The 26,443-nt window shown below is 43.0% G+C and overlaps 1 protein-coding gene across 3 annotated transcripts; it reads right to left on the bottom strand.

Moving 5' to 3' along the window:
* Positions 1 to 214: 214 nt before the first annotated feature.
* Positions 215 to 26,443, bottom strand: HDHD2 (haloacid dehalogenase like hydrolase domain containing 2). 3 transcript variants are annotated; one of them, XM_054031796.1, is made up of 7 exons: positions 26,419 to 26,443; positions 22,009 to 22,110; positions 18,282 to 18,490; positions 13,251 to 13,335; positions 7,061 to 7,277; positions 4,342 to 4,405; positions 215 to 1,462 (listed from the first exon to the last, which is right to left on the bottom strand). In XM_054031796.1, the coding sequence occupies exons 2-7, from the start codon at positions 22,107 to 22,109 to the stop codon at positions 1,359 to 1,361; spliced, it is 780 nt and encodes a 259-aa protein (XP_053887771.1). In that variant the 5' UTR covers position 22,110; positions 26,419 to 26,443; the 3' UTR covers positions 215 to 1,358. The 3 variants fall into 3 exon arrangements, with proteins under 3 accessions (XP_053887771.1, XP_053887770.1, XP_053887769.1); XM_054031795.1 differs by having other exon boundaries at positions 26,351 to 26,423; XM_054031794.1 differs by lacking the exon at positions 26,419 to 26,443 and adding an exon at positions 26,139 to 26,198.

Genomic DNA, 26,443 nt, shown 5'->3' with positions numbered 1-26,443 from the left:
ACAGCCTCACAGCCAAAGAGCTTCCATTATTTCTTGCATGCCCAATACGCAGCTTGCACAGCCCACACATACATTCATGCTTCCCTTTCTGTCATTTGCAGAAATTCGCTCCATGTGAGATGTAAACCACCCAGAAAGATTATAGATCAACCTTCTTTCCTTTAGATAGCGCCTGCTACATATTCATTATATTTTTTCTTACCAAGAAGCAGTGTGGCTTATTAACTCAAAACTATATTTTCAATAAGGAGTACTACAATGATGTACAATTACAGTCTAATAACTTAACACGCAGGAGCACTGTAAAACAACTGGAAAGGACTTTGATTATTACACTTGCAAACGGCCCAGGAAAGCTATTGACCATCATTACAAAGTTAGTTCATTTTGGTGGATTTAACACATGCAGGATGAGATTTCATTTTACAGCTGTATTAACCAACTGCTTAAAAGCTTGAATCAGTCCCATGGGTTTTGAAGGTTTTTTCTCATAGCATTAGAAAGAGAAAAAAAAAATGAAATCTTGCAAATATAGAGTTAATAGGACCCTGCTGAAGTCTAACTTCAAAAATGCATGGCCTATAAAGCCATTAAGGACCAGATTTTTGTTTCTGCACCATTCCTGTTAATAACAGCATCTAATTAAAACATCTGTAAAATACTGATTGTTTGAATTTTACATAAAACTTGAAAAAACAATTGTTACCTGTTTGAATAGAGGGAGAGAAATCAGCAGTGACTGGTATTCGTAATGGTAATATCGTAAATTGTAAGATATTCCTAATGGGTACCATCTCTACATTTAAATTAGTCAGATTACAGCAGAGAGAAGCCACATGGTAACTAAAACAAACATACAAGAACCAACAAAGCTATCATCATTTAGACTAAAAATGGCTATTATGCTTTGTTGAGGTTTATTATCTTGGCACATTTCTCGTAGGTTTTATAGTTTAACTAACTTGGCACATTTCAGATGGGCTTCTTAAATAGTTACTTCCTGAACAGTCAAAGACAAAGACTATGTGAATTTCTCTCCTTTCCCTACAAGATACAAGAAAACAAATTGTTTCATCTGGTGGTTGGTTTCTCTCCACCTGCCATCTGACCTGATGAACACTTGGGAGACCTACTTTTCCACTCTCTGTGTTCCATCTTGAGGGAAGTAAGAGAGTTTACCGATGATTTGCCACGGGGTTGCACATCCATATCATTTCCTTTCAGTGCTCTGCAGTGAGACATGTTCATTGCCTGATTGCAGGTGTGATGCACACACTGTGCTCTGAGTTTTATTTTGTGAGGCGGAAGGGAGACAACAATGTCAAAACAGCCAAGTTTCTCCAAACTAAATGCTTCTCTCATAGCAGATGGTGTAGGATATGGTCTACTGCTTGTGGGAAGCTCTCACAGATGAGGTAAGGAGCAGGATTAATTTTGTCTTCATCTGCTGCTCGATATTTACCTGAAATAAAAGAACAAAAAAGGTGCTTTTTTAAAAGCTGCTTTAGCTGCCCTGCCAACCTGAAGTCTTCCCTGGAGCTAGGAGAGTGTAGAGGAGCGGACTCACCCCTGCAGCACCTCCTGCTGGTGACTCCTGGGAATTAGCTCTTCCAGCATCCTGGAGTACCCTCTGCAGGCCAGTGATCCACCTGTCCTCTGGCCCCCGTGTCCCTCCCGGACCCCGGTGCCCTTGTATCTGGGGTGCTGCCCCCTGGCAGTACCCCTCAGTACTAGGGCCTCCCCTCCCCAGGGAACCCCCACCCACTATCCCTACCTCACTTCAGAATAAGGCCACTGCCAGTCACTAACTAGCCCCCGCTCCCTGGGGCAGACTGCAGCATAGGCCACTCATCACAGGCAAGGAGGGTTTGGACCTGCTGCCTTGGCCTAGCCCTGGGCTGCCCTCTGCAACCCCCAGTACCCTTTTGCCTTCTACTAGGCCACAGCCTGGGGCTTTCCAGGCTGGAACTCCCCAGCTCCTCAGCCTTTCCCCAGCCCTGCTCCACTCAGGTACTCTGTCTCAAGCTTGCTACAGCCAGGCCCTTCTCCCTCTGAAGGCGGAGAGAGGGACCCTCTGGCTCCCAGCCTTTTTATACAGGCCAGCTGTGGCCTGAGTGGGGCATGGCCCAGCTGCGGCCGCTTCCCTAATCAGCCCAGCTTTTAGAGCCGCAGCCCTCCTCCCTGGCTGTTTTAAGCCCTTCAGGGCAGGAGCGGGGGACTACCCCGCTACAGAGAGATTTTGTCCAATGCTCCAATCACTTGTACTTCACAAACAACAAGGCACTGTAAAAGGGGTCCTCACTTGGCATTCTTCTTGACCTAATGCATCACCGATGGTCTTCACAGAGGTAGGCTGAGATTCATTTAATTCATAGATTCTAGGACTGGAAGGGACCTCGAGAGGTCATTGAGTCCAGTCCCCTGCCCGTATGGCAGGACCAAATACTGTCTAGACCATCCCTGATAGACATTTATCTAACCTACTCTTAAATATCTCCAGAGATGGAGATTCCACAACCTCCCTAGGCAATTTATTCCAGTGTTTAACCACCCTGACAGTTAGGAACTTTTTCCTAATGTCCAACCTAGACCTCCCTTACTGCAGTTTAAGCCCATTGCTTCTTGTTCTATCCTTCGAGGCTAAGGTGAACAAGTTTTCTCCCTCCTCCTTATGACACCCTTTTAGATACCTGAAAACTGCTATCATGTCCCCTCTCAGTCTTCTCTTTTCCAAACTAAACAAACCCAATTCCTTCAGAGGTCATGCTCTCAAGACCTTTAATCATTCTTGTTGCTCTTCTCTGGACCCTTTCCAATTTCTCCACATCTTTCTTGAAATGCGGTGCCCAGAACTGGACACAATACTCCAGAGGCCTAACCAGAGCAGAGTAGAGCGGAAGAATGACTTCTCGTGTCTTGCTCACAACACACCTGTTAATACATCCCAGAATCATGTTTGCTTTTTTTGCAACAGCATCACACTGTTGACTCATATTTAGCTTGTGGTCCACTATAACCCCTAGATCCCTTTCTGCCGTACTCCTTCCTAGACAGTCTCTTCCCATTCTGTATGTGTGAAACTGATTTTTTCTTCCTAAGTGGAGCACTTTGCATTTGTCTTTGTTAAACTTCATCCTGTTTAACTCAGACCATTTCTCCAATTTGTCCAGATCATTTTGAATTATGACCCTGTCCTCCAAAGTAGTTGCAATCCCTCCCAGTTTGGTATCATCCGCAAACTTAATAAGCGTACTTTCTATGCCAATATCTAAGTCATTGATGAAGATATTGAACAGAGCCGGTCCCAAAACAGACCCCTGCGGAACTCCACTCATTATGCCTTTCCAGCAGGATTGGGAACCATTAATAACAACTCTGAATATGGTTATCCAGCCAGTTATGCACCCACCTTATAGTAGCCCCATCTAAATTGTATTTGCCTAGTTTATCGATAAGAATATCATGCGAGACCGTATCAAATGCCTTACTAAAGTCTAGGTATACCACATCCACAGCTTCTCCCTTATCCACAAGACTCGTTATCCTATCGAAGAAAGCTATCAGATTGGTTTGACATGATTTGTTCTTTACAAATCCATGCTGGCTGTTCCCTATCACCTTACCACCTTCCAAGTGTTTGCAGATGATTTCCTTAATTACTTGCTCCATTATCTTCCCCGGCACAGAAGTTAAACTAACTGGTCTGTAATTTACCGGGTTGTTTTTATTTCCCTTTTTATAGATGGGCACTATATTTGCCCTTTTCCAGTCTTCTGGAATCTCTCCCGTCTCCCATGATTTTCCAAAGATAATAGCTAGAGGCTCAGATACCTCCTTTATTAGCTCCTTGAGTATTCTAGGATGCATTTCATCAGGCCCTGGTGACTTGCAGGCATCTAACTTTTCTAAGTGATTTTTAACTTGTTCTTTTTTTATTATCTGCTAAACCTACCCCCTTCCCATTAGCATTCACTATGTTAGGCATTCCTTCAGACTTCTCGGTGAAGACTGAAACAAAGAAGTCATTAAGCATCTCTGCCATTTCCAAGTTTCCTGTTACCGTTTCTCCCTCTTCACTAAGCAGTGGGCCTACTCTGTCTTTGGTCTTCCTCTTGCTTCTAATGTATTGATAAAAAGTCTTCTTGTTTCTCTTTATTCCTGTAGCTAGTTTGAGCTCATTTTGTGCCTTAAGACTCAGTTGAGATCCCCCACCAGGGACAGTTTGACCAAAACCCAGACCCAGTTTTGCATTTGTTCAGATACGTGCTGGAGTTGTTCCAATATGGCTCTATTGCAGTGAAAAAATATATCACAAGATATCAAAATCCATGCAGTACTTACCAGTCTTCACTAAAATACCTAGCATGCCAGCATTCTGGGCTCCACCCACATCATCCCTGCAATCCTGGCAGACAGAAGAGGAAACAAGATTAATCTAGAGTTACAGAAACAATTTGTTTATGGGCATTCTGTGGTGTTCACCACCACGTGACGACCCAGTCTAATCAAAACAATAATAGGCCATATCCTGAAATTAGCACTTAAGTAACTTCAGTGAGAATTTTGCCCATGTGGGAGATTTGCTTGAGACAGAACTGCAAGATTTAAGCTAAAACTAATATGGTTTAAATACTCTAAACATTAAGGACCAGCTTTTAAAAGTACTTATGTGCCTAAAGATGCAGAGCGTTGCCTAGTGGGGTTTTCAGAAACACCAAGATCAGTGGGAGTTAGGCACTTTTGGAAGTCCCACTAAATGCCTGTGTGCCATCTGCATCTTCAGGTGCACTCAAAACTCAGGAAATAACAGAATTCAGGCTGCCTGAGTGCTTGACTTTGCAACGTTAATACTGTTCTTTTAATGTACTTAGGTTTAAAAAAAAAAAACTGAAAAAACTGGGGTTCCGTTCAGGCTCTGGAAGGGAGTGTGCTCCAGTGGGCAGAGATCCTTCTGCCAGTTTCTCCCAGCCTTGACCCCTTCTTCTCTGTCCATTCCAGTCTGTCCTTGGCTAAGTCCTGCCACTTTCCCATGCCTGCTTCCTTCTCCCACTCTGCACTCAGGCTTCTTGTCCCAGTTCCATTCCTAGTTTCTTTACCCAGTCAGTCCCAGTTTCTCCCCACACCTGCATCTCATCTGACTCCTTGTACTAACCCACTTCTTTCCCTGCCTTGTGGTCTGGCTTTAGTCCCCTCTATATTCAAATCACATGGCTTCCTCCTCCATGCAGCCTTGGCGCCATCAGCAAATCATTGAAAGCAAAGGAGAAACAGGCTCACTACTCTCAGTTCTGCTGCCTTAGCCCACCCAGGCCCGGAGTAGCTGGAGCAGCCATTACAGGGAAGCCCTGGCTTCAGTCGCGCTGCGGGGATGGCACATGAAAAATCTGGTCAGCGCTAGCAGCTGTGAAAGGCTTGAGCATCCTCAGTGCGGACAGAATCTTAATTATAACTGTCCCCCAAATTTGGGCAGATGTTTACAGACCCAGCAAAAGGCACATACTCGACTCAGAGGCCACCCATCTGCCAAATTTCAAGTTCCTGCTCCAAAGGATGGGGTGCTAGCACAGTTCAAAGAAAATGTCACCAGAATTTTTAACTTGGGGGAAAACAATGTATTTTTCCCTTGTCATTCTCAGAAACAGCTGAACCGTTTTAGCTGAAATTTCCTCCCCAAAAATCAGCCTGAGGCAACACCCAGCATGGAAAATTCCAGCCCAATCTTGGCAAAGTTCTAAGGAATTGAAAACAGGGTCTTTTAATGGGAAGTGTTGGACAACCTTAAAAGGTGGTGCTACCAGCCTTGCCTATAATATAATGCAAGATGAAAGCCATTCTGAAACATGAATCAAGTACTCTGAATTAACATCTGTTACAATGTAAAGGTCTGATCCTGCAGAAGGATCCATTATTCACAGACCCTTATTCCTGCAATGAGACCTGCTGAATTCAATGGCATCCTGGGCTGGAGGTAGAGTTCCCATGGGCAGTGATTTTCAGGATCAGGCCCCAGTTTTCTCCTGACAATATGCAATGTTTGGTTACTACAGCTCTAACAATCTTAAGGTAATTACTTTTTTAAATGTGGAATATTTCAACCTCACCTTCAGTAGAGTATTCAGGAGCCAAACATTCAAGAATCATGGTCTTTAAAGGGACTCCACTCCAATCTGGCCCAAGGGTATATTTTGTAAGAACAAGCTTTTGGAGTTTAAAAATTTGTTAGTGTAATTACGTGATCTTAGTAACAGAGCTGAGGAAACTTGTTCCCTCACAATAAGCAAGTAAGTTGGCAGTGTCCCTTTAAAGAGCTACTGTTTTCCTTGTTTGGGGTAAATATTTTAATTTTTTTTTAAATTAGTTATGAGATAGGTGCAGGATCATGGAAATGCTTATTTGGAGCTGGCAATCTGTGGCATAGCTGTACAGGGGGAAAATGGTCCTATAGTTAAGGCATTGAGCTGGAACTCAGGAGGGGTGATTTCTATTCCTGGCTACAGACTTGTGTGAGCTTGGGCAAGATCAGTGAGGTTATGGGATTGACTAAATGGGTTTTGGATTAGGCCCCAAGTGTTTCTATGTCTAAGTTCCCCCATCTCTAAAATGGGGTTGACAAGGGGGGGATCTAATAGGTCTTCAGATATGTTAAGTGTTGTTATAAAGAGGATGGTGATCAATTGTTCTCCATGTCCACTGAAGATAGGACAAGAAATAATGGGCAGCAAGGGAGATTTAGGTTAGATATTAGGAAAAACTTTTAAGTTAAGCTCTGGACGAGGTTTACGGGAGTTTGTGGAATCTGCATCACTGGAGATTTTTAAGAACATGTTGGGCAAACACCTGTCAGGGATGGTCTAGGTTTAGTTGGTCCTGCCTCAGCACAGGGTGATGAATTTGATGACTGTTTGAGGTCCTTTCCAGCCCTACATTTCTATGATTCCAACATTTCCCTATCTCACAAGGATGCTGGAAGGATATACTCTTCAAAGTGCTCAGATACCATGGACATGGGGGCCACCTAGGGAGGTAGATGATAATACTCTTACTCAGCCGTTACACTTACATCGCCAATCATAACCGTCTCCTCCGGCTTGCAGCCAGTCCCCGATAAGGCTTCTAGAAAGAAGGTTGTCTCTGGTTTCCCCACCACTGTTGCTTTGGTGTCTGTAGCATATTCCAGTCCAGTTACAAAAGGTCCAGGGCCCAGAGCTAAGCCATCTTTCCTCTTGTAATATCTAGCTTTGTGTATAGCTATAAGAGGGGCACCATCCAGGATCAACCTAGAGAGCCAAGGGAAGAGGAAAAAAAAACATGTTTTGCCTTGGATTCACAGATATGTGCTACTATGGGCCTGATCCTGCTTCCAGTGATGTAAATGCCAAAAACTCCCACTAGCTTTAATAGAAACAGGATCAAGCCCCAAACTGTAGCAGGGTTTAGAATTAAACTAGTGTTTTACTGAGCGAGTTACATAAATAAAGTTACTTCCCTCCTCCTTCCAGTCATCAGAACCAGCTAATAAAAAAAACCTAATGAAGCCAATGTCTTAAAAGGACTGCAAGAGCCAGAGAAGATTTTTTCAAAAGATAGGTATATATTTCTATTCACTCAGTGATGGAATTAATTCCTTTATCTAACAGAACCTCAAAGTCACTTTCCCTTGTCTATGGCTGAAGTACGAACTCATTTGATTTAGCCTTGTAAATATTTTATTAGATATTAACTGTAGATAGTGCTGGTGATTTTGATGGATGCACACATTTAATTTCCTGCTAATCTTCCAAGGCCTTTGCTGGGTGGATTAATATTTCAGTGCTTCCAAAATTACTCTGCATAGGAATTCTGCAATACAGATTACTCAGCAGAGCAAATCTTGGTACTGCCTGTTCCATCTTCCAACTACACACAATGTCTGCACAGTTCAACTCCCACATTCCAATTCCAGCATGCCCAAGTTTTGATGGGGGCTAGGATGAACTCCAGGCAGAAAGCATCCAAAATGGAATTAAGAAAACGAAAGCATGTTAAAACAAAGGTAAGCACTAGTTACAAGGGAAGATCAGCACTTCCACAGGCCTACACATACACACACCAGTGAACACTCAAGTAGCTGTTGATTCTTGGTATGGCTGGTGCTATCAGAAGTTACATTTTAGGAACAAAGTTGTACAGTCTCCTTGTTATAGGGAGAGAAAATTCAGACTGGAGGATTAGTCGAAATGTCCGATCAACACATACGTAACACCTCTGATTACAATAATGGGAGACTAATGAGTGGAAATCCTTCCACTGAAGCTCTCAGCTGTCCACAGCTGCTGGGGGCTTCAGAAAGTGGATCTAGAAATGTTTTGAGAGAGTAGGAGCTATTTCTTCCCCCCACAAATTTAGACTGTTCTCACATTTCTTTAGCCCCATTATTATTATTCCGATTCTCCAGCAATGCATGCTGTAGAGGTCAGTATAAAATTTAAAACTCTACCTGGGGTTTCTGCGAGCAAGAATGAAATGAGTTTTTCATTCTTCCTGCCAAAACAACCGGCGTGCTAAGAAGCCTAGAAGAAAGCTGCCACTAGCACAGCATCGTCTGGAAAGATCCAGACAAACATGAATGGAATAGTATTTTGAATACTGTTTACTACAACAATCATCATAATCTCACTGTTACCCTGTGCTCCACCACATGCTTTTTGTAGCCACCTGTTGTCTTGTACGTGTAAGCTCCCTGGAGCAGGGACCATCTGTCTGTTTTATGTGTGTGTATGATGCCTACCACAACGGGCCCCAATGGGGAGCTCTAGGAATCAGTGCAACACAAAATAATAATAAATTAAACATGAATGTTTGTAATTTGGGGCATTAGCAGTTAAGAGGGTTTCCTTAAACTAATACTGGGTGTGACTGTGAATGTCCTAGGAGTTAAGGGACCTCCACCCCTCTCACAATCAGGTTCTTTGTTTACATTTTGCCATCACCTGTATTATAGTTCTTCTCTACAATGGATACAGCAGCTCCATAAACACTGAAAGCATAATCAGTAACACGGGAAAGTCTGCTTAATTGCTTAGCTGAAGGAAGGGTCCTGGTACTACCAAGCAGTGCTCAGCTGTTACAATCCTCTCACCAGTTTTAGTTTCACTGCAATAAAAGCCCTCTAGATTGTATCTATAAAAGCTGAGGTAATGATCGTTGAGTGCTTCCCATTTGACTGGGCAGCAAATTCTTCATATACCACAGCCAATTCTAAGTCTTTATCACAATGGGTAGAAATGTAACCAGTACAGTGGAAAACACAACCACGAAGTAGTACAGCTCAGGAATCAATAGGGGCCCTTTGACAGTTTCCTTGGACTGGGAAAGGAGGACTTTTTCTCCTTTTAGTCCCACTTATCTTGCATAGAAGCCTTCCAGAAAAATCCAGTGCGCAGAGCAACCGCCTATTGACCCTTCACATTCTTTCAACGCTAATCTCCGTCTGGCACTCTGCTGTAACTCAACCCAAAGAACTGGATCTGTCTAGATCAGGGTGAATAAATATAAATGCTTTTTTAAATTTAAAATTGGATTTTTTATTTAAATACAATTTAAAATTGAATACAGATTATTTGAAATTAAATTTAAAATTGTTGACCTGTTAAGTTGTAAACTTATTATAATCAATTAAAATCATTTAAATTAAATACAAAATATAATAGAAGCAGTACGTTTGCTGCCAAGTTTTAAAGTAAATTCTACTAGTTCAGTAGTTTGGGTCACTGGCTAGGCACCTAGAACCAGTCTGTTGAAGTGCTAAATCAACTTTTGCCAGCAGTTCCAATATTTTCCTCATTTCAGTTTATTCAACTAGTTTGGTTCAATGACTAGATCATTCAAAGTAAGGGAAAAAACAACTAAAACTTGTTTTCCTTTTCCAGTCTATGAATAAAAACTAGGTTTGAGAGGAGATCTACTAATTTTAAATCTGGAAGGACATGGTGACCAGAAACAAATCAATTCACTAATGACAAATCATTCTTCCTTGCTTTAATAAATCAGTTTGTTTTAAATGCAAAACATATTTTGCTAAGAAAAAATGTTTATCAAAAAGTTTATGTATCCAGCATATCTGAAGTGGCTTTATTTAATAAAATGTAAATGCTGTTTTTGTGCATTTTAAATTGAATGTGAGTTTCCACACAGAGCTTGACACAAGTCACAAGTAAAAAAAAAAAAAAAAAGTAATCTAGTAAATAAGAAATGCACCATTCACCATTTTCTAACATAATAAAAATATAAAAATTAAGAATCTGAATAAATTTACATTAAGCTATGTAATTGCTTAAAAATGTGTATCCTCCTGGTGAGCAAAAAAAAAAAAAGCCCCAAATTCAGTGTAAAAGGTTTTAATGGTTACCTATCAGTGAAAAACAAACCTTTCTTTAGGAAAATAACTAAAAAGTACAAATGAAAAACACAATTCAAATCGATGATTTAAATCAAGGTTTTCTGCTTGCTGATTTAAATCATGATTAAAATTGGCGATTTAAATCAATCCATCCTGGTCTAGGTTAGAAAATATGCTTCTTTGAGCAAGTCTCTCTCTTCATATGTGTTTGCAAAGCGCCACAGGCACCTGCAGTATTATAAAAACGATAACATTTCATTCCATTTCATTAGTACAAGAAAAAAAAACAAAAAACACTTACACTGAATCAATTTAATCCAAAACAGATTCAACAAGAATAAAGCACCCATCACTGGTCTGCTCAACATGGGTAAAAATTGCCTGCTACTTCCTCAGATATGCATCACCGAAATCTGACATGAAGCTTGTTTGGGGCAGAAACTCAATTGAAGATCCACAGTTTTAACCCATGTTTAAACTGCATAAATCCATATCTACCTATTTATTTTGGAGTTCTAGCCGCTGGCACATGGGTAGACATAGTCATTATTAGGAAGCACATGGAGAATGAGACACCCTTAACAATATGTACAATTAGCTTTTCAGATGTATTCACCTGACCGTGTGTTTCAGACATGGATCTGCAAACCTCTGCTACAGCCAGATCTGCACACAGTGGGAGCACACAATTGGGATATGGAAGTATTTAATATTGCAGAAGCACAAAGATACTTACATTCAATAGTTAGGTGGAAGAATATCACTCTATAGCAGAGGTTCTCAAACTGTGGGGGCACGCCCCAGAATGTATTCTGGGGAGTGGGGGGAAAATGTGAGAAACTTTAGGGAAAAAAAAAAAAAATCTTACTGCACACATTTTACCCACAGTAACAAATAACTAGCAAAGCTGATTCCTCCAGACATATCAGGTCATCAGATAGTGCTATGCATTTGACTCTAGATGGCACTGCGCATTTTGACGGATTTCTGTTAAGTTTGCATAACATTATGCAAAGTTGGTGCTGTCTGCACGTTAATCCGTTTGCTATGATGCGGTGTGCACGTTTCAACCACAATCACAGTTTTGCTTTTGCTCTTTTTACAATGGATCATTGGCTCATTTGTGCAACAGCAAACAAAGGCTACTCAAATGATGGAATTGCTCTGCTCCAAAAAACAGGTGAATCCCATTAGACTAGTAACAACAGTGTGATGCAAGTAAGCAGTATCTCACTTAAAATCTACATTACTATATATTTAAATGGCTCTGTTTGAATCAATGCCTTACTGTTTTTAATATTCAGGGAGAGTTGCATGTTGATTTTTTTTTTTACTGGTATATGTACTTGTGTGGTGGGAGAGCGGGACAAACTACTACAGACGCAAAGAAGGGGGGGCGTGATCAAATATGTTTGAGAACACTGCCCTATAGGATTCTTCTAGATGGTACTTCAGAACCACATGTATTAAAAAAAAAAAGTATTTACAAGTTCAATACACAAGTTTTGGTGTATAGAGAATGCAATATCTAGCCCCACCTACCTTGCATCTCACCTCCTGGGTTATGTGGTCCTCAGTATGTTGGTATAAGCACTGTGAATCCCAAACTCTCTCATTAAGAGAAGGCACTCAGATACTATGCTGATGGGTGGCAGTATCAAGCCAAAAGAGAGAGAATGAAACCATTATTTACACAGGTTTCAGAGTAGCAGCCGTGTTAGTCTGTATCAGCAAAAAGAACAGGAGTACTTGTGGCACCTTAGAGACTAACAAATTTATTTGAACGTAAGCTTTCGTGGGATAAAACCCACTTTATCTCATCGGACCAACAATAAGTCCAAGTTAAACAGATCCTAAGCCTCAAAACTAGTAGAAGAGCGGTGTGTGGCTGCATACATTGCACAAGGGTAGGTAAAATGGCACTGCACAAGCCACTGAAAAACAGGCACAAATGCAGTCACTTGTTTTAACCATGTTATCATTTCAGCAATCTAGAGACAAAATAGACTAAATACTGTTTCTCAATGGAGCACAAGAACAACCAGACTGGATCAGACACAAGGACCCAGCTTTTCCAGTATTCTGTCTTCAACTGTGGCTAGCAGCAGATATTTCAGAGGCAGATGCAAGAAATCCCACATTAGGCAGATGCAAGAGGGCTGGGGGGGTGGGGGGCGGGAGGAAGAGAGAGAATCTGCCCCCCACATTAGGTCTCCCAATCCCTAACAATTAGAGGTTGTTTTAAATCCTGAATCTTGAGATTCCAAAGTGTATTAATTCTGGACATTCTTGTAACAAATGTCCAATCCCTTTTGGAATCTTGCTCACTTCTTGTCCGCTACAACATCCCACGGCAATAGTTCTACAGTTTAATGACAGGTTGTGGAACCCATTTAATTTCATGTTAAACCACCTTAAGATAAATATGCAGTGAAGCCTCCAGATCCAGCATTACACCTATGGCATCGGAAACAGACACTTGGAGCCTCACCTAAGTAACCAAGTGTTCTTGCTACTGTTACCTCTCATTCCCCCTCCTGTCTATTCTCACACTGGTTGTGTCTAGTTGTAAATTAGATTGTAACCTCTTCAGGGCAGGGACAGTGTCTCTTATATGTTTGTACAGACCCAAGCACTAATCAGATCCTGACTGGGGTCTTGTGTGCTATGACAATACAAATAATACATAATACTTTAAACCTCTGGTTATCTGAAGACGGGAGTGGAAGACAGGGGTGGATCACTCCATAACTGCCCCGTTCTGTACACTCCTCCTGACGCTCTGGTACAGGCCACTGTCGGAGACAGGATACTGGGCAAGATGGACCAGGGTCTGAGCCAGTAAGGTAGCTCTTATCTTCTCACGACTTACCGAAATGCTTTATTCATCATCTGATAGTTAAAGTGCTCAGGAGCTAGTCCTACCACCACGGCATTGGGATCATTTGTAGGTATCCCTGGAAAATGAAAATCAAAACACAATCCCTCAGATTTACTTATTCTAAAAAACATTTGTAAACAACAATTTTTGTCTTATGACCAGTGAGCGAATTAGTTTATACCTAACAATATACGTTCAGCCTTCCATGTGACTAAATGCCTCCCTGGACCTCTGATACAAAGTTAGAGCAGAAGGGCTTCGTGCAGGGCAGCTAAGAAGAATTGGCAGGGGGAAATGGAATCATTCCCTACAACCCGCATAGCTTGTGGAGAGGCTGCTCAGACATGCCACTTCTACAGCCCAGGGCTCTATTAGCAGACAAGATCCACAGAGGCTCCCTAAATAGGGGAATCAGAAACTTCTGGATCCATATGGTGACTGTCTCCAGTGCAACCCCAACTTCCTTCCCTCCAAGCTGCTCCAGAGAGATTTATCACAGCATGCCTGCAGGGAATACAGTCCTAGCATGCAGCTACTTCTCAGCTTATCCCTTCACCCAGCAGCACAGCAGTAGTTCCACTGTGCCAGGACTTCTAGAAGCTGAGGGAGGACGGATCATCTGGCCCACACAATCTAAATATGGCAGAAGCCATTAAATAAAGCGTCAACATTGACCAGTTACCATTCTAAGTATAAGGGAAAACTACAGCATCTCAGGAAGCAGTCCTTTGTAGAACCTGTAGGGACACATGCGGACATTTTAATGGTGACCACTATGAATAAAAGGTAAAAGGACTGCACTGTTCCCAGTGCCCTGTAGAAGAAGAGGAGTCAAAAAATGAATGGCTTCTCTCTTCCTGCACAAATGCACAAACTAGGAAATCTGAACAGGAAATTATAACCCTCTGAAACATGGAGCAGTTCTAACTTCCATGATCCTTGCTGATTACAATCCACAAGGACCACTGTGAGGAGGAAAGTAGGCAATCAGATCAATAGCAACTGATGGAAGAGGGTCTCAAGATCCCAGAGGCAGATAAGATTGGATTCATTAGTTGATAACACTTGGGGTTAACACTTTCCTGTCGAACATGGAGGCAAGTATTAATTTTTGGTTTTCAGAAGAAGTGTTATCTTCTTTGGTTTAACACACTGACGCCCTTTCATTTTAAAAGTAGACTGTGAGTACAGTTAGACATTGGACAACAGAAGTCAGCATTTCCTGATAAAACACTTTTAGTTCTGTCCTCAGATCCATAAGTACATGCACATAAAAGGGATTAATTTATGTCTTTCAGCACTGACAACAGATAAAGGGGTTGATGTGTCAGGAATCTGCTGTTCTCCACAACGCATGCAACTCCAGATCCAGTAATTGTGATGACAGATCCACCCAACCACATATATTGAAAGATTTAGCTAGTGTAGGGACAGAGTATACAAATTCTTCACTTTTATCACCATCTTCTGAAATAGAAATCTCTGAATGCTTAATTTACACGGTTAGTTTCCAGGTGCTTTGCATGTTAATTAGACTGGGATAGTGAATTTCAGCGAGTGTTTTGCTCTCCTCTGGTTATGAAAAGTTCTGCTTGGGGTGAGATTTCTTTTTGGCAGGCATGGTTGTAAATGTTGTTCTGGTTATGATGGAAAAGCTCTATCCAGAGAGGAAGGCCTTGCAGCAGGACCTTAAGGCCATCACACTTTGGATTAGTCTCTTCTACAAGTTCGTTACACAGCCAGGTGCCCTTGAGAATACCTTATCTCCAGTTCTCACATGCTTTATCCTGCACTGTTCTAGAGGAGCACAACTTTTTTGGCAGTTCTCAGATGGTGATGTCATCTCTAACGTAGCTAGGACGTGGCCCACTAATACCTTTGCAGAACAGGATCAAGTCATAGAACCAGCAGTGGTAGCAGAGTTGGAGCCAGTGTTGGGACAGGAGCACAAGGGTGAGGCAGGCAGCAGCATCATGCACATGCTGGTGTTTTTGCACTGCCACCCTTGCTGGAATAACTTGCACTTCTGTGCCTCAACAGGCCTGAAGTCAAACAGATTACTGTCCTGTGTCTCATACTGCACATCTCTCAGCTAACCCAGAGAGCCAAATACAGAATGTAGCACTCAGAGACACCCTGTAGATATAAGACACTCTCTGAAATCATCTGGGTCCATTAACTAAAGAATGGATTACACTCATCCATCTGTGACCAATCTGATGTGGGGAAAATTATCCAAGAACAATCCAACAGTAGTTACTAACAGAAATTTAAAACATTCTCCATTTTACTTAACTGTTTCAGGAATGCTACTGAGAGTACGTATGAGAGACTCTGCATATGGAAAAGACCCCAAAATACCCAATGCAGTCCATGTTGAGTCTAATCAATGCACAGACATGACACTGATTTAACTAAACTGATTTAGAAACAAACTGCAGATCCTAGCCTAGATAAGGGTTGTTGAGAGTATGGATACACCTGTCCCCAGCAATAGGGATCTGATTTAAAAACCAGAAAGAATAGATTATAGTTTCACTGCCCATAGCCCATTGAGACTTTTTTGAAGAATACTGAATAGAATGTTGGACGAAATTAAAAAGAAAATTCCCAGCTCCTAGCATGAAAGGATAAGAACCTACTGAAATCATAAACCTGTTAGGACTTAAATTTTTGGCATATGTGTTTGGACGGGGGCGGGAGAGGGAACAATACCAAATGATCCACAACTTTGTCACCCTTTGAGTTAAAATTAAGGGATATTAACATTCTGATTGTTTGCAAATCTGGTTAATTTAGAATCTGGATATTTTAATTTTTCTCAATATAAAGACTTAATGGTAATACAATAAATGTTTATTAATTCATGATAAATGACAGTAAAATACCTTAGGTTTTTACATTTGATAATCACAAAACTGATATGTGATAATATCAAATCCACTGCAGTAGCTTTCTGGTTGAGTCTATACTGAAAATTTTCAGCAGTTCTTCCCAACACTCATCTAGAAATGCGTGCAGGACATTTTTTTTTTGAGAGATTTAAATTTTTTTTATTAAAGCTGATGTTAAAAAAAATATGTAATACATAGGTTGAGAGAAGAGTGTCTGTACATCTGAATATAGTGCTTAGATTATCCACAAATACAGAGTTTGTTTTTAAAAGTCATATGATACATAGAGTACATAATCAGAAATAACCCAAATTTAGATGAATAAATTTAAGAATACAGTTTAGATATTAGCATCCAAGTATTCTACTCTGTTGTCTAACCTTGCTCAAAGTAGGGCCAGATACAGTGGTAAAAAAATGCACTGCACCAGTGTCAGACCAAGAACTGGGAGAACTGCTATGAGTGTTCTCAGTATAGACAAGGTCCCCATAAAAATCTTACAAGAAAACCTCAGTTTCCCTACACTTTGGTACACACATTCTATAAAACGTGTTGACATTTACAGATAGAGTATACCCCAATGATCCGAATTTCAGATCAAATTAGTTTAACTGTCCTCCAAATCTGAAATGCATAGAGGAATGGCATTTTATCAGCTTATCCAAAGGTTTTGGCTGTCCCTTCCCACACACCCCCAAGACACACAGATAATCAGAGTTTAGCTCTAGATGAACAAAAGAGTGACTTCAGGAGGTTTCTGAAAACTAACTTTCTTTCAAGTAAAGAAACACTCCTACTGATGACTGTACAGCAGTCCAGGTCTCAAGCATTCATCATTGTTGTAGCTTATGGATTGTGATGATTTTGCTAACCTACACGAATAGTCCATTAAGCATGCAGAATATAGCATAGTTCATGGTGCTGAAGTTGAATTAAAATCAGCAAAAAACACATTACAACACTGTAGCTGGGTACCTATAGTAATTCATAAAACCAGCCAGTTTATTCCCCAGAGGTGGGGTCCTCTGAACACTTCTTGGAGCACTAACGATCCTGCAGCCTTATCATAGGTGCTGACTCCGTGAGCATTCCAGGGCTGCAGCAGCCACAACCCACCTGCCAATCACCTGTTCGGCAGGCCCCACCGATCAGCTCCTCTCTCTCCCCCCCCTCCAGTGCCTCCCATCCGCCGCCAATCAGCTCTTTGGTGGCAGGCGGGAGGTGCTGGGGGGAAGGGGGAGTAGCGGGGGTGGGAAGAGGCGGAGCAAGGGTGGGACACGCTTGGGGGAAGGGGTGGGAAGAGGTAGGGCATGGGCATAGCCTCAGGGGAGGGGTGGAGCAGGGGCTAGAAGAGGCAGAACAAGGGTGGGGCCTTGGGGGAAGGGGTGGAGCACCCCCGGGGGAAGCTGTAAATCAGTGCCTGTGATCTTATTTTCATTTTAATCATACAGGGCCTGTAAGTAGTGTAGAGGTCACACCTGTCCTTTTGGCAGAAGACAGCAGGAAGCAACTGGGGCCAAAGGTCCAATCTCGGTCCTGAATTTGTGCAAGGGAACATTGCAAGCAGTCCTTCATCCTATGTAGGACTTATCATACCACCTCTCCCACTACCACCCTTCATCCCCTACTATGTTCCCAATCCTTGACAGCTCTGAAACAAAATATCAAGCTAGTCTGCCTCTGGTAGTGGAGGCTGGTAACATCTCAAGGTGAACAGACACAAATGACACATGAAAGTACCATTCAGTCAATTTACAGCGTTGGGCAAAGATGGTCATGTATCTGAATCGAGAAGAAATGGGCACTCTGGAGGGGACACAACAGCTGTTAAGGGCTCAGCAACACTACAGGACAGGAAGCAAATCAATGGGATACAATAATCTATAGATGAGTTTAAGTAGGCGGAATGCAATTACCCAAATAGACAAGTGGTCAAAATAACAATGGAATTAATTACTCCTCTGATAAGTGCTAGGGGCCTTTTAATGTCTGAGAATCTCAGCTTCACATCTTAAATGACAGGGATGGGATCTCACCTATTTACATGGGACAGACAATTGTAAAAGTTCCATCAACTAATAGAAGGCTCACCAAGGCTGCTCCCAGGTTCAGCTGATCACCACCTTACCTCTGAAATCTTGCAAAGCATTGTCGTCCACCAGCAGCAGGGGCCGGACCTGCTTTTGCTCCAGGAGGTTTCTGGCCGCAGTCAGAGATGTGAAGATCTCATCTTCTGCAATGTCAAATTCCAGTGTCTTCAGCCTCTCCAGAAGGTCTCTCTTGCTCTCTTTGGTTGTGTTGGTCACAAATCTAATGGCAACTGGAGCATTGCGTAATCTAATCCAGGGAAAGCAAAGCCGAGTTGACTAGAGAATTTTGTTACATACAACATACATTTTTAATGCACCTTTCACTCATTTTCTTTCTATTTTAAAGGAACTCTCGGTATATAAGCAACCTCTGAAAAGACAATCCCCTTCCCTTGCTGCACCTTAGATTACAGATGCCAAGAAGAACTGTAAACAGCTGATGAACTCCTGACCATTTAGCTTGTTTATTTTTTGTTTTTCAATCAGTTGAGTCAATAATCAGTCTTAAGGCCCATTGTCCAACAAAAGCAGTCAGAGTCCTCAATAGGAAGAGAACTTCTTCCACTGGAGCTAAAGGAATAATGTGCCAGTAGCAACAGCATTCTCTATGTGGAGCAGCCACTAAAGCAGGACGTGTCACATGGCCAGAGTATTGCATCTGTGACGCTGGCAGACAAGTGGGGCAAGGTGAGGAGGCATGGGATGGCGGGGGGGGGGGAGGGGGAAACATGCAACAGACAGCATGGGGCACATGGGGCTGCTGGGGGGATCACAGACTGGGGTTCAGAAGAGCTAGTGGGACTAGGACAGAAACTGAATGGGAGTGGAGGGTGTAGGGACATATGGGGATGGGTAAAAGCGGAGTGGCTGAGAGGGTACAGGGACACATGGGGACGGGGGAGGGGTGCGGAGACACATAGGGATGGGGGAGCAGGGGTGGCTGAGTGAGAGGGCAGGGGCACACAGGGATGGAGGGAGAGGATGGCTGAGTAGGGGTCCAGGGATACATGGGAACAGGGGCAGACGTGTCTGACTGAATGAGAGAGGCTAAGAGTCCGCCAGGGTCTGCATGAGAGGGGGGGCTCCCCGACTCCCTAACATTCCCCCCTCTAAAACAACCTGCTCCCAACTTCTCCCACCCACACTCAACAACCCTCCAGGTTCACACCCAGTCTTCTTCCCAGCAATTACTTCCCTCTTCCTCAGCTCCTCTGTTACGCCGGACTCCCCTAAGCCTTTGCACTTCTTTTGAGGGATGCAGGAAATACATTTCTGTATTGTAGTTTAAATGAATTATTACTCAAAGTTCTGTATGAATATGCCTAGTAAGGAATCTATTTGTCAAAAAATCATTTCCTGAATCTTTTTTTTTTTGGTCTTTATTGTTACAGACATACTTGCTGACAGGTAATAAATTACAATATAATCACAGCAGTTTCAATTATTTTGATGTTACTTTGACAAATAAAATATGCAGAATTTTAAAATCTTGTGTGCCGAATTTTTAATTGTATGGTGCAGATTTCCCCCAGGAGTAATAAATAACTCATTTATTTTTCTTAATACTTCTTTAGTTAGTTTATTATAGGATTGGCTACACGTGTTGCCTTCGGGTTGAGATCTGAGGTATAACTGACCTGAGATAAGTGACTGCTCCTTTGTGACTGGAAGTGACCTAAATATTTTTGGTGTAAGGGACCATCTATCACAAAGGCAGGCCTAGGTGGCAAGGTAGCTCAGAATGGCCATGGGGACTGTCTGTGACTCCATGATTAGGCTGTTATAGTGCTTCAGGATTTGGTGAAATCTAAGCTTAGAACTCACAACCAATTTGGGGTTTGTGCCCTGCTTTTTCACTCACTACTCACTTGTTCACAGAATGAGCCACGTGCCAATTGCTACAGCTTCTTTTAGGAAGAGCAATTACTTGGGGATATTTCTTTAAGCCTCCAAGTAAAAAAACCTGGCTCTTCTTTGCAGTGAAAATGACTAGCCTTCTTTCCAGGGCTGCTATCCCAGGTACAGGCAGGGCATGCACTAGAACAGGGGTAGGCAACCTATGGCACGCGTTTTTTCAGTGGCAGTCACACAGCCCAGGTCCTGGCCACCGGTCCGGGGGGCTCTGTATTTTAATTTAATTTTAAATGAAGCTTCCTAAACATTTTAAAAACTTTATTTACTTTACATACAACAATAGTTTAGTTATATATTATAGACTTATAGAAAGAGACCTTCTAAAAACGTGTAAATGTATTACTGGCACGTGAAACCTTAAATTAGAGAGAATAAATGAAGACTTGGCACACCACTTCTGAAAGGTTGCCAAGCCCTGCACTAAATATGATTTATAGGAGCAATACACCTTCTTCCCCTCCCACCTCCCCCTTTCTCACACTGACCCAGGCGAGTACAGTACCTGGCTGAGCAAATCCCAGTAGAAACCAGGTGGAGATAGTACAGAAAGTAGGAGAGAATCAGTGGCTGTGTGGTAAAATAGCTCCCCATCTCCTTATCCCACACAAGCTCCTTCAACACTCTCCCTCTCAGGGATTGAAGATCTGGAGGTATACACGGAACCTGGGAGGAGCCTAGATGATCTCTATGGCATCTCCCCCCTTCCAATCTATAGGGATTTCCCCATAGAAGATAATACTGACCCCCCTGATATCATCTTCCACAGGTTTTCCCTGAGCACAGGTGCAGAATGGAGCAGTGGCCAACCAGGACCCATGTTGCCACAGGATTTCCAGGGGATTGGTGGTTCTCACTCCCTTTTCATTCTATAGGTTTAGGAGGCAACTGTCTCCACCAGTGTTAGTGGAAAGAAACTCAGGCGTTTCCTGATCCCTATGTGAGTTTTCCCTCCAACTAGTGGTTTAGCACTACAAGTGTCTAATTCGGAAACCACAGTTACGTATATAGGCCCTGATCCTGCAAAGACCCATGCTTAACCTTACACTTTACAAGTAATCCCACTGAAAACAATGGGACTATTCACAAAGTTATGCATAAAGTTAAGCATATGTACAAGTCCTGGCAGAATCAGGGCCTTAAATCTTCCTCCTACTCGGGTCACTACTTCTGCATCATTTGAGAGGTCATCTCTTAATCAATTTGATCATTTGCTTAACTTTGGTGGTTTCTCCCCATATTTTATAGGATCTGTTTTCCAGGAGGAAGCATTCTCTAGCAGTTAGCAGATGTCAACAAGACCCCTGGGTTGCATTCCTACCTCCAGGTCATTAATGTAGGACAGGTATTTATATCTCACTCATCTGAGTGGTTGGAGATAATGACACTGCCTACCAGGAGTGCTGGGAGGATTAATTAACATTCTGACATTCTCAGAAAAGAGGGGCTATATTATAGAACATTTCCAAAGCATGGTAAATTAATGTGCTCGAAAGTTGGGCTTTTTGCTTCGCAGAAGAAGTTTTAAAAAAAGAGAGATAATAAAATGAAGCAAAAACTAAGCAGAAAGGCCAAATTAAATGTAGGCTCCCCAAAGAATACCCTCTGAGCCAAAATCTTCCCCCAGTTACTCTAAATTTATACCACTGTAACTCCACTGGCGTCAGTGAAGTTACTATGGAGTCAGTCCAATGTAACAGAGTGGAATAGGGCCACATGTGTATATTTGCTTATGTACATCAGGAGTATGAGGTACAAGCTCCAGGAAAGCCATTCAGCTAATGAGGTATCTGTATAAAAACAGCACTTACATGCATTTTTGTCTTTCAGAGGAACATGGGAGGGATAACTTGCCTTTTAAGAGCTTCCTGTGCGCCCGGCACAGCTGAGTCCTCAACGTGAAGTGTGCCACTGAGATCCACCAAGACTGCTTTCAGCACGCGCCGAGCTGCCATCCTTCATTCCCCAGGGGAAAAAAAATAAATGAAACAAAAAACTGGTTAGGAGACAATGGACGATAAAAATGAGGAACCCTGTTAAGCGTCTCATTTGTGCCAAGCCTGGTATTCCTCAGAACATTACTCATAGTATTGAATGGGCCCCTTTAGATAGAGAAATAAACAGCAGTGTTAAAAAAAAATACATAATTGATGGGGTGGTATTTTCTCAAAGACGCTATATATGGAAATCAGGGGCTATTTGTTTTTAAGGGCTTTTATCTGAGTGACTAAAAATTTTCTAAGCAACTAAGACCATAGGGAAGGAGATTTTTAGGTATGATATTGCTGGATGGAGGCCTCATCTTGCAAATCTTTGCTCGTTTAAGTAGTCTCACTGACTTTAGTGCATTACTCACATGAAAATACACAGTACTCAGCAATTATGTAACACTTTCAACTCTATAGAGCTCAAAATGTTTTACAAAAAGGGGTATTATTCCCATTTTGCAGATGGGGAAACACAGGCACAAACAGGCTAAGGGATCTGCCTAAGGTCAGACAGTGAATCAGTGACTGAGCCAACAATAGAATCCAGATTGCCTAATTCCTAGTCCCAAAGTCTGTCTAGCATGCCAAGACACAAAGCAAGTGAAGACTGACAGGATTGGGTCCCAAAACAACTGGCAAAAAACAGGCTTGCAGCGTGCCAATCTGGAAGTCAATGAAAGCTGAGTGTACTCAGCACCCAGCAGGGTCAGGACCCTCATTTTGTGAGGCAACAGTCAAACAATCTTACATCAGAACACTTCTGTGCTATACAAACAAGTGCAGAACACTCGGCCTAACATAGAAAACGGCATTCCAGGGGTACATGGAAGGGTGGAGGAACAAGGATTCTGTTTTTCAGGCCTGTCGGCAAGTCACACGTGGCGACAGAAGAATCATCTGCAGAAACTAGTACTAGTCATTAATATATCCCTAGTTCAGATACCCTTTTGAACTGTGTCTCCTGCTTCTTGAACAACTTTGCTCAGCCAGTTGTCCCCAATTGCCTAATGGCACAGTCTGCCATCTCTAGATTTTAAGCAGTATTTTCTGTTGTTCTGTTTTGATCACAGTACATAAGAAAGTTGGCGCAGTATTGAACGGTGTGACTGGTATCTTTAAATCTTTTATCAGAACATTTTGATCAATTCCTATGAAGGAACATTTATCTTTAACTGAGATCAAATCAGTCATGAACCTGATGTCTCAGGTACTAGGAAAATTCTACAGATGACTTTATGACTTTATGATCTGCCTAAGTTTTCTTTAATACATACTGGTAGATGGTATCAAGGAAGATTAAGCATATTTTAAAAATAAGTCTGATACGATGAAGGCCAAGGCTGAACTTCTATGATAAAAAGCTGATAACAAATGACTATATTGGCAGAGTTAGTTCGGGATCTTTGGCAATTTCTTTATAAAAAGGGCATCTGGGGGTAATTCAAGACCTTCTCCAAGGGTCAAATCTTCTGGCCCACATTAAGGCCACTGATGTCCCTGAATGCAATGGAACCAGCATGGCTTCACACTACCTAAATGCCACAGAGTTGTTTTCCGTGAGGCCCTTCAACCCTAACACAAGAGGTTTTAAGGGATGAGGGGCGACAGAAAAGCAGATCCGCCAGTCCTGCTTACCTGAATTCATCAGCCAAACCTCACGCCTGCACAGCAAGCATGTAGCGTCCATATGAATAGCTGCAGCAGCTGAGGCGGTGACTATGCTGCCGCTCCAAGGCCTGATGGGTGGGAGGGAATACCTTACCCCCCACCTCTGAGCCCCGCTGACTCCTCTGTAAGCAGCCCATTTACTCAGGCTGTGCTCAAAGAGCAAGCTTTCCCCATAATTAACATGCTCAAATACATTTGTTAGTCTCTCAGGTGCCACAAGTACCCCTGTTCTTTTTGCGGATACAGACTAACACGGCTGCTACTCTGAAACTTGGTTATATACAGAACTCCTTTCAATGTAGCCTAAAAGTGGAGTGATTGAAGAATAAAATTCAAAATCCAGTCAATCCTATAGTACTTTGAAATCCAGGATTCAATGCTCACTTTCTTATACAGTAAGTGGCTTAATGTAATAGACTGGAGAACGTTAGAGAGAGAGATCCTTCCCTCTCCCTTTTCAGTATCTACCCTGTGAACCTTATTCATGTTCTGCCTCTCTAAAGACAACCTGCTATGTCAGAGACTAGGGGATAAAACATGGTTTCTCCCCTGTTCTCCCATTTAGATCAGTAAAATATGTAATGCGTGAGTATGTAACTCTATGCCTGTCACAGGATTTGATGGATATTTTAGTGCTCTTGAAGAGCACTGTGCAAAAGACCACCCTTTCCACCTTACTTTAGATATAACAGAGCACTGTTCAGCTTCATATGTCAAACACACAGAAACGCCTAATGATATAAGCATCAAACAAATAAAACATATATTAAATAAGTAAAACTAAACACAGTTCTGCAACTGCCTCAAAGTTGAGTAGACCACTCAGCATTACATTGGGTCAATGCTGAGGCATTTCATTCATCAATAAAAATTTCTCTGCTAAATTCCTATCTGGCCAGCTTCAGTTTTAATACAGCAACCATTCACTGCAGCATACTGTCAATGAGGAACTCAATATATTGTACAGTGTCAGCTACAGTTCTAGGGTGATTCATAACTATCATTTTGGGCTGACCACTCTCCATTATTTGCTACCTAACATCCCACATTGTGTATCAATACACTGTAAGCTGGGCTCTCCTGCCCCCATTTTGTAATAATCATACAAGGGATTGTACACTGTGACACCCATGTGTGGTATAGTGCCGTAAATAAAGCAGATGGTTAAAACAATATAGTATTACAGGGGTCGGCAACGTTCGGCACGCGGCTCGCCAGGGTAAGCACCCTGGCGGGCCGGGCCAGTTTATTTACCTGCTGACGCGGCAGATTCGGCCGATCGTGGCCCCCACTGGCCGCGGTTCGCCGTTCTGGGCCAATGGGGGCGGCGGGAAGCAGCGCGGGTCGAGGGATGTGTTGGCCGCGGCTTCCCGCCGCCCCCATTGGCCCGGGACAGCGAACCGCGGCCAGTGTGGGCCGCGATCGGCCGAACCTGCCGCATCAGCAGGTAAATAAACTGGCCCGGCCCACTAGGGTGCTTACCCTGGCAAGCCGCGTGCTGAACGTTGCCAACCCCTGTAGTTTGACTACGCACCCTTTATTTTAAAATATGTCCCTTACTTGATGCCTATTGTTCTGCATCAAGTCAATACAGGAGCTACTTTATCCCATATATTTCAGCAATGATTCTGCAAAGGACAATACCCTCTGATACCAGTGTGTATTATGCTAGTAACGATCTTGTACTGCAATTAAAACACCACATGGTGCAATAAGCTCTAAGCTGCATTTATTTTACCAACCACATGTCCTTTCTCTCCTTGGATTGCAGGGGGTCACCATTGATCACATAGGTCAACTTGTGCGGACAAGGGTTACATTACAGAAGATAAATCCCAGGAACAGGGAGCGAGTGATGAATCCACTCCAGGGTATGAGCCACCCACTCACCACCTGGGGTGAGGAAGGAAGTGATGCTATGGGCAGGTGAGTCCATAACTGTCCACTACGGGACCTGTCACAGGCTAGACAGGCTATGGGTCTGTGCCCAAGAGGCAGCTCCCATGGGGTGTGTTACCATGGGACCCCCAATGGGGCTTACCAATGCATTGTGGGAAGTCAAGGCCCTCACCTAAACTCCCCACATGGGAGGAGACAAGGTCACCCCTTTAGGACTCCTGGGCGGGGCCCTGTGGTTGTGCCCCGCCCCCGAGGGGTGGGCACTGACAAACCCCACCCCCCTCAGTGCCCCCTCCCCGGCCTGACAGACACCCCGGATACTAGGGAAAGGCAGGAGGGAAATGGATCAGCCTCTCCCATATGCACCAAGTGAAAAGTGGCAGCGTGAGGACTCCCCTCCTCGCCATGGAAATGGTACCGTCCTCTCACCGCAGAGGGTCCATTCTCCCGCGGCGGGTGACACACAGAGAATGTGAGGTGCGACTGTGGCTCTCTCCTCCTCACCCTTTACCATGCAGTTGGTCCCGCCTTCTCCGTAGAGACAGCGGGATTTGGACCGGTCCATTCTCGGGAGTGGGGGAGGACAGGTTTCTCAGGGTATCCCCATCTTAGCTCCCTTCGCACACAACTGCCCAACTCACCTGACTCCAGCCGAGCACCTGTCCGGGAGGGGGAGGGGAGAGCGAACCGTGCTGTGCCCGGGACCTACCTGTCCCTGCGCTATGGGGTCCTCG

This window comes from Malaclemys terrapin, chromosome 6, assembly GCF_027887155.1.
Source record: "Malaclemys terrapin pileata isolate rMalTer1 chromosome 6, rMalTer1.hap1, whole genome shotgun sequence".
Taxonomy (NCBI): Eukaryota; Metazoa; Chordata; order Testudines; family Emydidae; genus Malaclemys; species Malaclemys terrapin.
The sequence above is the reverse complement of the archived record's forward strand: the minus strand, read 5'-3'. Positions and strand labels throughout refer to the sequence as shown.

Coding starts and splice junctions, on each gene's coding strand:
- HDHD2 (XM_054031794.1), bottom strand. Junction 18,491..22,008: donor GCACAGGAAGCTCTTAAAAG/GCAAGTTATCCC, acceptor TCCCTGGATTAG/ATTACGCAATGCTCCAGTTG. Junction 4,406..7,060: donor AGACGGTTATGATTGGCGAT/GTAAGTGTAACG, acceptor TCTGTCTGCCAG/GATTGCAGGGATGATGTGGG.